The sequence below is a fragment of the Fringilla coelebs genome (assembly GCF_963513975.1).
Source record: "Fringilla coelebs genome assembly, chromosome: 3".
Taxonomy (NCBI): domain Eukaryota; kingdom Metazoa; phylum Chordata; class Aves; order Passeriformes; family Fringillidae; genus Fringilla; species Fringilla coelebs.
This window is the reverse complement of record NC_140030.1, coordinates 62,367,994-62,381,800: the sequence shown is the minus strand read 5'-3', so window position 1 is coordinate 62,381,800 and position 13,807 is coordinate 62,367,994. Positions and strand designations below refer to the sequence as shown.

The 13,807-nt window shown below is 42.0% G+C and overlaps 1 protein-coding gene across 1 annotated transcript in view; it reads left to right on the top strand.

The window, feature by feature from the left end:
* Positions 1-13,807, top strand: part of PHACTR2 (phosphatase and actin regulator 2) — a 72,504-nt gene that overhangs the window by 41,340 nt on the left and 17,357 nt on the right. Inside the window, exons 5-7 of the mRNA XM_084202535.1 lie at positions 8,807-9,356; positions 10,593-10,798; positions 13,302-13,458. Of these exons, the coding sequence (XP_084058661.1) occupies positions 8,807-9,356; positions 10,593-10,798; positions 13,302-13,458 (913 nt within the window). The remainder of the gene's footprint in view (positions 1-8,806; positions 9,357-10,592; positions 10,799-13,301; positions 13,459-13,807) is intronic.

Sequence of the window (13,807 nt, the reverse complement as noted above, 5' to 3'; positions counted from 1 at the left end):
CCACAGATCAACTGAATATGTCTTAGGCATTATCTTTTTTTTAGCAGCTTACTTCTTACACAAAGATTGAGCAGTTAAAATTGTAGAAGGATAGTTAGGGTTTTTTTTAAACCTTTATTATCGTGAAACTAATGCAAAATACCTGAATGTGGTTGCTTTAGGTGAGATGTTACACCTGTCCCTTTCTCCCCCCTCCTGTTTTCTACTCTGTCTCTGTTATAAGGCCTCTTGCATTTGGTGCTGTTGAAATTATGGAGTCAGTAAGATCTAGAAGTCTGCAGATGTGCAGATCTGCTTATCCATCTTCAAGAAAGAGGAATTCAGAACTGCAGAGAGAGCTGCAGGCAGCATTGTGAGACAGCTGTCCTGGTTCAGTGTAGCAAAACAGAGCCCGAGAGAGCCCGAGTGCATTGGATGAATGTTGCAAGTTGGTAAACAGCCAGGGGAGAGCATGGCTAAAGGACAATGCTGGCACAGGTAGAAAGGAATAAACAGTGGCTTGAAATGCAGTTAGAGTGGAAATTAAAGGAAGCTTTCTAACAATTAGAATGGGTCTTTTCTTGAACAGAATTTTATTAGCAATAGCAGGAACAAAAAATGGAGCTGGTTAAATCTTAAGTTTATGAAAGGATTTGTCTGAGTTGACCACCTGCATCAGCACAATCAATGAGTCCAAAAAAGTGACAAAAGACACCTTGTCTTGTCCTGTGTCCCATGTTCCTGACTGACAGCTTCCTGGATTTTGATTAATCAAAACACAGCTCTCTGCATAGTCTGGAAAGGAAACTCAGGATCTGCAAAACTCTTACAGAGTTTCATTGTGCAAGGAGTCATCCTGCAGAAGACAGCCAACATACATTATTTCCAACTTTCATTTTACACAGTTTTTCTCCAATGTGTTGTGTTCATCCTCCAGGAGGAGGGTGCAGTTGATGGAGATCATACACTGCTGCTGCAGCACTGCTGCTTTTCTGTGAGGTAGCTCCATGACGCTGCTCCAGCTGTACAAACAAAAATACCAGTGCTGTAGGACAAAATCCTCGGGTAGAAAAGCTCTGGCCTTCTGTTCCTTAGAAGTTCACAGAAGTAAAGAAAAAAATTCTGGTATTTTACAACCTATCCTCTGAAAGTATGCCCAGCATTTTCATAGGTTCATTTGGTCCAGAACTTGCAAAAGGTCCCACTTTTAGTTTGCAAAACTAGTAATCTGATTTTCTAGTGCATGTGACACACTGGCATCTCTCTGAAAGTCTTTCAGATTGGACGAGTCCCCACAGGAGCTGTTGTATACTGAGTACTTTGTAAATCTCACCATAATTTAGGTGTTTCCATGAGAACTGAGCTTTGTTAAGAGTCTGGCCCCAATCACAATTTCTGGAAACAAGAAAATCTGGTTTGAAACTGAGGTTTGTTGAAAATTTGGCATTTGGAAAATTTATTCCAAAAATAAACATATCATTGATTCAAATGCTTAATGAGATATTAACATTTGCTTTCCTGTTAAAGATGTAATTTATAAGCAAGTTGCTTTTACAGCAGATATTTCCGTCAAGGCAGCAGTGGATAAAAGATATTCCTATCAGATGTGTTTTGGAGACCTTTTGTTAAAAGGTCAGTTCCTGATGAACAGATGTCTAAATTAAGAAAAGCAGCAGCAATAAAAGTGTGTTGCAACTGGTACTGAGGTACCTGGGGATTGGTTTGAACAAATAGATGGGTCTGAACTGATTCAGATGCCCCCTTGTTTTGGCAAAAGAAAGAGCAGGCACGAAGACCAAGGGCCCATGTTCAAGCAGAATCATGTTAGGGAGGTACAATTACAACATAATTGTATCTGTAGCCATTAACAGACATCAGACCACCTCTGTCACTGTTCAAGATCAAGCCCCTGTTGCAGTTATTAGTTATTTGTTTTACTCAGTGTTATTGTATATACCAGACATTTATTATAGCATCTTACATAGATGCAGAAAACCACAAGAATTTTCCAATGGACTTGCAGTAAAAGAAAGGACATTATGATTAGGCACTGGAAAACAAGAGGACATCAGACCAGGATAAAAAGCACAATAATGGCAGCCTAAATATTGTCAGCTTTGGCACCACAGCAGAGGGGAGTTTAAGGGAGGACAGTCAGTGAATATTCACAAAGCCTGAGGTCAGCAGAGGAAAAGCAATGAAAAGCATCTGCTTCAAACTTGGCTTGTCACTGTCAAAAGCTGATGTAATGGACTGGTCAGGTAGGAACTGGAAATCTGTCTCAAGTAAATTGGAAGCTGTACCATGGGCAAAATCAGACTGGCAGTGAGATAAAAAAATAAAGCTTACAAAGGTAAAAGCAACAAAGCTAATAAGATGGAACAATATGGTCAAAGGCAATAAGCTTCATCACAGATTTCCTCCTGGCTGGGAGTAAGAAGAAAGTTTGCTGTAATCAAGGGGCAGTCAAGACTGGATGAGAGGTGTAACTATCTGAGCAAGCAGGATGCAGCTGTGCAGGAGTCTGCCAGGAATGAGGTACATAACACTATGAAAAGAGCTGTCCTAGACAAAGATAGGGTTCCAGTAATGGCAAGGCATTTCTGTTAAAATAAATGCTATATAAACTGCCAGTTTTAATCAACTGCCAGTCGAAGTCTGCAAGCAAGAACTTTGATGTGAATGAACTGCTATGGGTTTGGTTTTCATTTATAGTTTTTAGTTACTTGTCTACAGAAACATTGAAAAGTATAGGTTGTCACTAGGGTGTGTTTATTTGCAACTAAATAAAGCTGTAGCCTTATATTTTATTTTGTATCTTTTTTCCTGATTCAGAAGATAAATTCTGATAGACATTATTTAATCAGTTATATACTTTTGTGTAGATTGACTGTATTACTTTAGAATATGGTGAATGCTGTATTACTTTTTCTAGGCTATCATTCTTTTTTTAACATTTTCTCTACTAATGACCTGAAACAAAACACAGTAATGGTATATAAGTAAACAAGTTTTAAATTCTTTCTTACTAGTAAATAAAATTTTAGCATTATGGATCTTTAGTTAATACATATAGCAAAGAATTGTTTACACTTATATTATTTCTGATCATCATATCCTTCAGGATCTTCAAAATAAAAAAGCATATCTTCTCTTGCCCTGTTTAGTACTAATGGACTTCAAATTTTAAAATGTCCTGCTTTTTCAGGATTATATCACCATTTCAACTTTGAATGAAGGTAGGTAGAATTTCACAAGGAGACCCTTGTGCTGTAAAAGGAGGTCAGAATGTAACAAATAAGGATGTTTCTTTCTCCATCCAAAGTCTTTCCATGGAAAACAGAGAGATGGTACAAGAATCTGTGCTCAAAAAAATATGTTTGAACGTTGTAAAAACGTTTCTATGAGATGGTCCTTTCAAAGCTTTAGCAAAAGCATATTAGTTTATAACAGGCTGGAAATAAAGGAGGAAGCCACTGGACAGTTAATTCCTTCAGCTCATGATGACACGTGTGCGCATGTTGCTTCTAATAACTGCAGGTGATGCATTAGGTTCATGTTAACAAGCCTTAAGCTAGAAGTTGGAAAGGCTTTGTTTCTGAGAGGAAGAATGTCTTTGTTGTCTAGCTCATTATTTGTTTTTTCGTCTACTAATCTTAAAGCTAAAATGTGTTGCTTATTGCTTATCTCTTGGGAATCATTAACATGGGAAAGAAGAGAGATGAGAATGTCCATTTAATGTGTGTGAAGAGTGAGACTAATAGGAACATAATGCAAGAAATAAAATGGTTTTCTCTTGAGTGATAGAAGAGACTGTTAAAAGTCTCTTCAGCATTTGCTTCTTTCTTCCCCAGTCACAGTTTTCAGTAACATGCAAATGAAGTCTATATGATTCTGATGGAATGCTCTTGCTTCTATAATATCCATTTTCAGAAAGGTTTGGGAAGGCTATCTTGAGACAAAATGGGCATAGAATTGGTTTAGCTGAATAGATAAACATTCCCATCTGGGAACTTCAGCTCTTCCACCTGGGAGCACCAAGTTTTACAGCCGTAGTGATTATGTACAGTCATAGGTTGACTGTAAATGGCTCACCTACATTAACATTACAGCTGGCATTAGGCATGCACTTTTTAAATTAATTTCCTGGTCATCCCCACTTACCCTGCTTTGGTTTGCAGGCTACAAACAAACCAGAGGGTTTTTTGGATGAAACTAAGCCAAAAGATGCACTCAGGAACTTGTACTCCCTCCACCACTAGACATGCAATCTACAGAACTAGCCTGAAGAAAGCCCAAAGTCAAGTCTCCTGAAATGCAGATTGGGGCTATTGAGTCCTCAGTGCTACCTACCTCTTTCACTCTGCAGAGCCATTCCTATTGCACAGCACAGGGGAGATACAGACCAAACCCCTGCTGACTAATGAACTCTAGACTCTCGAAAGTGCAGTTGTGTAACAGTACCTAAAGAACCTGCAGGAGGGGAGAGCATTTCCCTGCCAATGATAACCTATCTTATTTAGCTTCACTTGTTTCTGAAGAGTAAAAATACTCTGAGGAAGTTACCCAAAATAAAGCTGCTAAGAGCAAACAATATGCAGCTCAGAAGGATTAATTGCTTCAGGGGAAAACTGGGAAAATTTCCGCTGCGTAGTCATGCAAGCCTGTGGCTGGGAGAAGGGCCCTGTTTACATCCAGGTTCATGTGAATCTGAGTTTTACAACCTGTTGTTCTTAGCATGGGTAGGGCTGAAAAGAAGCTGAGGAGATTTCTGAGAGAATTAAATACCATTCCCTTATTTAGTTTTAAGCCAGCGCTTAAAACTACTGAATGTGAAGGCTGATCCTTGGACGTCTAGAATAGATGAGTCTGAGAGAAGTTCCAGGTAAATATTTTCCATGACAAGATCCTGGGTTGAGCTGAACAGTAACTTTCTTCTGAGGTAATAATTCATTAAGAGGCAGAAGATGAAGTCTCTCCTGATTCCCAAGAGCTCAAGCAGCAGAAGTAGTCACTGTGTGTTGAGGCTTGCTGTTGGATTTACGTGGTGTATGTCTGTGTCAGTTGGCTTCTGTTCACTTTCTTACCCATAGAGAGCACTGGTCACTGCCCAGAAATTCCGACATCCCATGCTCCACCACTACCTAAGCCTAAGCCTAAACCTAAAAAAGCTCCGCTACCACCAAAAAATGCCATTGCCGCTTCCAGCGCCAGCAGCCATAAGGGTAACGAAGCACCTCACGCTAAAAAAAAGGGAAAGGCTCCTGCTAAGCAGCCTCCTCTCCCGCCGCCCAAGCCAGCAGGGGCCAGTGCAAACCGAGACGCTGGTGAGTACTGCCCGGCGGGTGCATGTGCATGGGGCTCTGGCTGGGCTGGCGGTGACCCTGCCTTCCGACGGAGCGGGGTTACTGAGGAGCATGCCGGGGTGTTGGCAGAGAGCTGCCTGCCGGGCTCTGGGTCTGCTGGCCACAAACACCCCAGACAACACACAGACCCCCTCGCTGTTGAGTGAACCTCTGTACCACGCCGAGCGCATCAGAGACAACACTGAATACCCAGTTCGAGTGACATTGAATTCCCAGTTGAAGTGTGAAAGCTGGCAGAAAAATGACCCAGGATAGAAAGTGACTTCTGAAACCAATCACAAGTTACCCCTAACTAAAACTAATTTGGTATTGCTGTAACTTTCTACTGGAAGTATCAACTATTCCAGTTAATTTGACAATATGACAAGATCGCAAAGAAGTTAAGAATAAAACCATGAAGCATCTTAAAAGACTGTTGAATAGCAGTTGGTTTAGCTGACCAAAAAAAATGACAACCATTAGAAATGACCAGGCTTCCCTCAGGTGCTGTGATTCTAAGTACATACTGGAAATGGAAAATATCAATCATCAGGCACAGAGCACATGTGTTTATCACCACACTATTGCATCAAAATTCACCAGTGATGAAAGATTAAAAATTATAGGTGGATGCTCTTAAGCTACTGATCGAGAGTTTGAGTGGCTGCAGCATAGACAATGACCAAAATGAAAGCATCCACACAATTTGAACACAAGCAGTATTGTGGTGAATGGGCTCCATATATGTATGGGCAAACCTACACAAGCCCTGTGTTTTCAATCTCTGTCCGTCTTCCTAAGCCCTCCAGTCCCTTCAGTATTCTCTGCAAGTATTCCTCTTCACAGCTTGTACATTTTGGCACATTTTGTATTTGAATCATACAGAAAAGGACTGTTTGAAAACATTGCAAGACTTCTAGAATTACAATAATAACTTTGCCATAAAATATCCATTAACTTGGTATTAACTGTCCCTACTGCTTTAGATGACTACAAGAATAAACATTTTGAAAATCCAGAATTTGCTGCTTGTATTTCACATGCAGCTGGGAAACTCAGCTCTTCCTAGGTGAACCAGCCTTGTAACAGCAGACCTTTCAGATATAAAGCAATCCATCACATAAAGAAGTGTTTATACCAGTAGTTGGTAACAAGCTGTCAGGTATCTGATTTTTTAGACTAAAATACTTTCAGGTTCCAGATTTGTCTTCTATTAGCCTTGCTGAAATGTCAGTGCTTGCAGACTATACAGATGTAAGATATATCCATGTATATCTCTTGTTCTACTGGTAATTTCTTCCAAATTCAAAAATATGTTGTGTTCATTCAAAGTGGGACAGTCCTAACAAGCAGAGCTGGTTTGGAGCAGTGTTAGTACAAGGGGTTTGTCAGACCCCCATGAAAGTGAACACATGATGCAGCCAGTGGTCAAGTCCCGTGAAGGAGGAGGGGAATAAGAGTAATAACTGAGACATGGCTCTCCTGAGGGCAGCACAGCAAGTTTCCATACTGAAATAGTGGGACTGGGAGAATGGGACTTAAATGTAGGCATGGATATATGCCAAAAGGCAAACAACAACCATTAAATTTTTCATTTAATCAGAATTCAAATCTTCTACTGAAAAAGAGGCATGACAGAAAATTGTCAGCCAGCCCAGTCAAAAACAACAACAGCAAAATTACTTTTGACCCATGTGGACCCGTAGGGGAGTTTTCTGTGGGAGAAATCTTTTAAGTTTCTGTATCTAATTGCAGGTTCTGAGAATAATGTAAGAATTTTTACAATGGAAACATGTTTTGACATTTTCCCAGCCACAATCGAGTGGCCATATATTTGTACTATGCTGCAGTTCTTAAATGCAAGCATGTAACTGGTTCTGTTGACCTCCAGCCTGCACTGAAGGGGATCAGAACCAGAGCCTTTTCTTTCTGCCATCCACCTACTCAGTAAGATTTCTGTTAAATAATATGCAGGTTGGAACTATTTCTGCTGTAATTATGAACCTCTGCCGATGCCATTTTCTGCTTCATTTTGTTTTGCATGTAAATTGAGTGATTTGTACCTGATGTGGGAAGATGAGTGCAGTATCAGTTGATTCAGGACAGTGCCCTTTACAGTCACCTGGGAGCACAAAGAGGAACAGGGATTTGCCTGAAGTTTCTATAAATTTTTTCAGATATACTGAAAACTTCACAGCTCTCTAAATGTTTTTAAACCATAACAGCTACAGAAGAGAACAGTAAAGTGTCTTTTGAATCAGTTTCCATCTCCTTTGAGAACAGTCTCACTTTGAGAATTGTTTTTATATCATGAACTTACTATGGCCAGTATCTGCACTTTGATTCTCTCCCAGTCTCCTGGGGCATTGTTTTTATTTAAATGCTTACAAGTAAAGTAGGCCCTGCAGCAGATTTCTATTACAGCTTTCTGTTTTATTCAGTAAGCTTAGCCAGAAGGCTGCTATGTAACTTTATAATGCTTTCATTTGTTCTCTGGAACTTAATGAATTTTTAGAATTATATCAGAAGCATTTGAGTTGGATGCATTTTGATGAACCATTAGATGGTTGTCATTTTTATTGCTTTTTAAATGGGAGTCAGAAGTGTGAAGCTCCCATCTCAGGTGATGACGCAGCATGGCATTGACACAGCAATTGGAAATGTGGCTGGAGTGCGCATGGAAGTGTGGGCTAGCTGAAATCTCTTGTGAGATTCATTATACATAAATGCTTCAGTATGGTGAGCATCACAGGATTAAACAGCCAGCTTGGCCAGCTTGTACAGCTACAGTCAAAACCTTGTTTCACTACATTTTCAAGACTGCCCGAGTTGGCCACTGGTGAGATGAAGGCCCCCAGCACATACAGGAGCCCTCCAGTGCCTCCTCCCTTCTGAAGGTCATTTTGCACAGTGACAGCTGTGGTTCCTGCCCCTCTGCTGTTTGTCATTATGTAGGAGGACACCAGTTGCAATAACATTGTGAAAGGTAATTGACTGATAGTCGGTAACAGTCCTCAAATGTTCATCGAAAAATGTAAGGAAAATCACAGGGCTTTCACAGTGATCAGACCAACAATTCATGCAGAAGGAAAGGTCAGGCACTGTTCTCTGTCAGGGAGCTTTTCTTTTTTTTTTTTAGCTAAGTCACTACACATGTTTTTAGAATAAGTAGTGGACTTCTTAGATGATGTCCAGGCCAAGTGTAACAGGGCAATTCAGAGTGCTCAAAACAAACTCCTACCCATTTGTGAGGCTGGTCCTCTCTGCTGTTCTTGGGCAAGTATTCATCATTTCAGTGTCTCCCACACAAAGGTGAAATTGGAACTGCAACATTTGATCATCTCAAGCATTTACATGAAGTATTGTAGAAGTATCAGGTGTATTTTTTTTTAAGACCAGCACAAGTCAATTCATGCAGAAAATACAGTGCAAAAATCATATAACTGCAAGAATGTAAAATGCCTTTTATTTTCTTGTTTTAGCTGGTTCCTCTCATGCAAAAAAACTACCAGTCTCCAAGTCTTCTTCATCACCATCTCCTTCGTCCACATCATCTCATCCCAAAGCCTCCAAGGAGACTTCCAGCAAATCTGGCACATCAGGGACTCCCAGGGGCAAGAAAAAACCTGGGAAACAGTCAGCCCCACGAACAGCACCGGACGGGGCTGCTTCTTCCCCCTCAGGTGCGGCAGCCGACGCTTTGGAAGCCAAGGCAGAAAAACCCAAGCCTGAGCAAACTTCTGTAGCAATTTTTGAAACGCAGAACGCAGACCAGTCGAGCAAGCTTGTTGTGCCCCCTCCTCCCACCGCTGCCCCTCCTCCACCTCCCCTTCCACCTCCTTTTCCTGCTGCAGCTGGCCAGCCTGCTGGCTCCTCAGATGCCCAGGATGTGTCAGGCAGCTGTGTGGCAGGGCCACGCAGCCCTGGCTCGGACACAAAGCCTCTTCTCCCCACCGAGCGTGGCACAGACCCCAGTGGGAGCGGTGCGGCCCCAGGCAGTGCCGCAGATGCCGGAGGAGCACCCACGGAAAGGTGAGATGGAATGGCTGTCCTGGGGCGGTGGGACCACGGCCAAGGAAGACACCTTTGTTTGCACTGTGGGACGTGGGGATCTCTTCTGCTTCTTCTGCTGACTGGGAACAGTTTGTGTGGCAGCCCAGCACAGTTTGTTCCTTCCTAGTGCCTTCGAGCCTTTCCCCTGCAGCACCTCATGTGTCCCCAAAAGGTCATTGCTCATGACCTGTCTCTTACTTCATTGTGTGCCTGGCACTGGGGTCAGCAGCTCAGCTCAAAGCTGGTGACACTTTTATTTATCTCTCATAAAGGCAAACAAGAAATTATGCCGAATTATAAGGGGGTTCTTTCCTGTAATGTGGTTTTTTTTCTGTAGATGTCATTAGATATCTCACTGCTAAAGTTCTTGATTCAATAGCTGAATTTATGTGAAGACTTGAAAATGAGGGTTTTTTGAGGCTTCAGTTAGTAGGTGTTTGGTTTTTTACTGCCTAATAACTTATCTAAATCTCAGGCATTGTAAAAACTGGTCAAGAGAAGAGTCATAATTACATTTTTTTAAGCAAAATAGTTGGCAGAAAAATTAAACTGGCTTATTAATTTGTCTTTTCCCTGCCACAAAAATCAGCATCTTTTCTATAAATCCAAGAGGGTTTCATCTAGATGCCAGTAGCCTAGAGACCTTTATTTAAATTCTTGCTGGTACATCTGTTGCCAGCTCTACATTCTAGTGCAGCATCTCCCCCTGCCCTACCATTCCTTTACATAAAGATTTTCCCAAGGCAAAGGGCAATCTGCTGTTGATCCCCAAGTTCATTAGTAATGAGCATGAACATTTTGAACTCAACTGCAATGAGACTGTATCTACAATAAATAGGGTTAAGCTTCCAGAACAGGAAACTTTGCAGTCCCATCTGCTCTCCAACTTGCTCCTCTCACCCCCAGCTTTGTGAACTGTTCTCTCTCGATCCCACCCCACAAAAAATAAAAGCCAATTAAGATTTGTCTTAATGAAGTCTTTACAGCACATCATTCAGGATTGTCTGCATCCTTTTTCTTAACACATACACATAGATACATATACATATACATATCTACATATGTTAAAAATGTCTTATATATGTTTGTTTATTAGAAAGCAATTACTTTGACTAACAGAACTTTTATTTTCATCCTTGCTTATTCAATTGCTTCTCATTGGTGTTTCGTTCTGCTTGCATTGATGTGTCACCCTATCTGCTCATGAATAAACAGCTTGGCTGCCAAAGAAGACCAGGAAGGGGAGGCTCCAGATCAAGCATTCTCTGAGCTAGTGGAGGAGGAGGCTTCTGACACTGCTGCCCCTCCTGAGAGTGAAAGCAGCCGAGAGAGCCATGGCAGTGACTCGGACTCGGACGGGCCCATCCTGTACACAGATGATGACGATGATGATGATGATGATGAGAATGCAAGTACTGAAAGTAAGCATCCTGCCCAGAAAGCTGCAGGCTGCTGTTTGCAGATTGTGTTTTGTGAGCATGCCTGACCCATGCCAGTGTGAGGCAGAGAGGGGAATGGCTGCAGGGAATGCTTTTAGGGGATTCGGTATTTTGTCACTACTGAGAAATGAGTGTCCTTCTTCTCCAGGCAATGATGATCAGAGACCTGCTGGGGCCTGTGCCTGGGTGAGAGCATGCCGGGACCCAGGACATTCCTCTGGCTGCCCTGGGGAATTTGGGACCCTGGCAAGGGTCTCAGAGACCTTGGCACGGAGTTAAAAACACCTGTGCCTTCAATTTTAGTCCATGGAAAAAATTACCAACTTTGTGTGAAGATTTACAAGCCACAAGAGTTTGAGTAGAATGATAGTTAATTTGTCACAGGGTGAAAAAGTAGAATTTAGGGGTTTTAGAATGGGGGTTCAAGAGGCAAGATGGACAAATCTGGGTGTGTCCTGTCCTTCTTCTTGTCCTCCATCTTCTGCTGGGATGGTGACACTTTTTGATTGGTTTAGAGTAGAAACAGACTGTCTGACATAGGTGATAAGTATTGGAAAATTACTGTAAATAAAGGCACACATAGTTCGTAGTATAAAAAGTTAACACCACCCCAAGGGCAGATGCTGTGCCCCAACCTGACCTGCTGGACAGATCTCAGCAGGTCAGAGAAAGATTGTAATAGATAAAAAAAATAAACAACCTTGAAAAGCAGAACTGACAAATCTCAACTTCTTTGGTCATGAGGTTGGGAAAAAAAGACTTTTATAATACCTGGGGGGTCATCTCAACCACAGAACCCCGAGAAGAGCAGATCAATCATTGCAGGGAGAAGAGTGGAAGGGGGAGGAACAGGCTCAGGAGGATGTGAGGGTGGGACAAGGTGCAGAGCTTAGGGCATCACAAGCCATTCATTTGGCTTGCCCACACCATGAGTTCCTTGTGGGAGTTCCAGGTGTGGTGGATGACAGAGGAGGCCCATCAGTCAGCAGCTTCACTGTCTGAAAGTCACTTGTTCCTCTTTGATCAGGATCTTTCAAGCACTGGAGCAACCTTAGCAGGCAGAGCAGATCACAGCAGATTACATCTAAGTTTTACAGCTTTGAAATTTCATCTGGGGTCATGACTCTATCATCACCTTAACTGGGCAGAAGCCCTGCAGTGCTGAAGGGGTTGTCCTGCCCCCATTCTGCCTAATTCCTGCTCCCAGCTGTTTTTTCCTTAGGCTAGAGTTCGTGTTTATTTTTGTAGGAGCAGGGAGCAGCTGTTGAACTGATTTTCAGTAGAATTTGTGGTTCCCTGATCCAGCTCACCCAAAGGCTTCTCCTTTGCTTGGGCAAAGAAGGTGGCAGCAGCAGGCTGTCAGGAGCATGAAGGAGGGCAGCCCTCCCTCTGCCTCCTCCGGGGTGGCTTTATGTCAGTATGAAATCGCCATCAAACCATGGTTTGAGAGCCTTGCTCACAGCTTTTTTGGAGGAGGTGCTTCACTGTGCCCAACAGAGAAGGTTTGAACACCAAGGTCCAGTGCACCAAAGTGGCATGAGGCAAAATGAACATGTTTTTTGGTTGGTTTTTTTTTCTTAGCCACTGGTACAGGAGGAGGTGAAGTGCTAGATAGCTCAAGAGGCTGAAGTCTTCTGTTGTTCTTTGCTGGGTTTGAATACAACCCAAAGTGATAGAAACCAAAAGTTCTTGTGTTCACACAGCAGCACAGTGTCTTATGAAAAGTGAGCTGGGAGCCCATGGTCTTAACCAAACTGCCTTACACAGTGAAAACCTGCCAGCCTGAGGCATATGTAGCCCACCTTGGTCAGAATGTCAAGACACAAGGGAAATACTATAAAGGCTGAGAAAAAATGCCCTTCCCCAGCTGGCTGAAACTAATGCTGGCCAAGCTGCAAAGCCCTTGTCCCTACAGTGTCAGTTCTATGGAGAGCAGATTGCTTCAGTGTCTGGGGGTTCCCGCCTGGCTTACTTTACAGGCACTCAGAGCACTTTTCTAAGCTGTATTTTTTTTGTTCAGTTTACAAATAACTTAGAGATGGAAAGCACTATAAAAGAACTAAGTGGAAATTGATTAAAAAAAAGTTGAAAGAATGAGGGAAGTGGTGATAGAATGAGACTAAGCCATTTAAGGCTGAAGAAAAAGAGCAGCAGGTTGCTAAATATACTAAGTAGATAAATAAGCCAACCTGTAATGTATTAGACTTCAAAGACATTTTAGTGTAGATTTGTCATTTTTATCCTATCACTTCACTGATGTCAAGTGATGTTTGTATCAATTTTGCCGGTAGCTTTTCCCTCCAAGCCTTTTAGCTTTTTATTTTCATGAACTGAGCTAAAATTTTTCTTTTGATGTTAATTAAAATTCTTCTCCTGCATGTGGGAACAAGGTTGCTTTGGGGAGGTATTAAAGTTCTTACTCAGAGTTTGTGTTTGTAACCTGAGCATGAATGAACTAAATCTACCCTACTCCTCCTTTCCTCAGGCTCTTTGGCAAGTAAAATTCGTCGTAGGGATACTCTTGCTATCAAACTTGGCAACAGACCATCTAAGAAAGAGTTAGAAGACAAAAACATCTTGCAGCGTACATCCGAAGAGGAGAGGCAGGAAATCAGGCATCAGATTGGAACAAAGCTTGTGAGGTATCAGTCACAGGGTCAATGTGGTTTCACTGGGTGGAGATGGAGGAAGAGAATTGAGAACACTGGGTTCGTGTTTTAAATGCAGCCCAATGTGCACTGCAGGATCTTTGTGGTACAGCTGTCTGGAAAAGGGTGGTTTTATTTCTCACAAAACTTTAAACTGTCAATAATGGATTTTTTGTCATGCAAGAAACAAAATCTGAGAGCTTTTGGGGGTTTAGGTACTTTGGTTAAAAAAGGAAAGAAGAGGAAGAGGGTAAGAATGACTCCACAACAAACAATGCCATGGTTCTCATTCTTTCTCAGATTTGTTAGCAGAATTTCCACTTGAATACCTATCTCAGGCAGA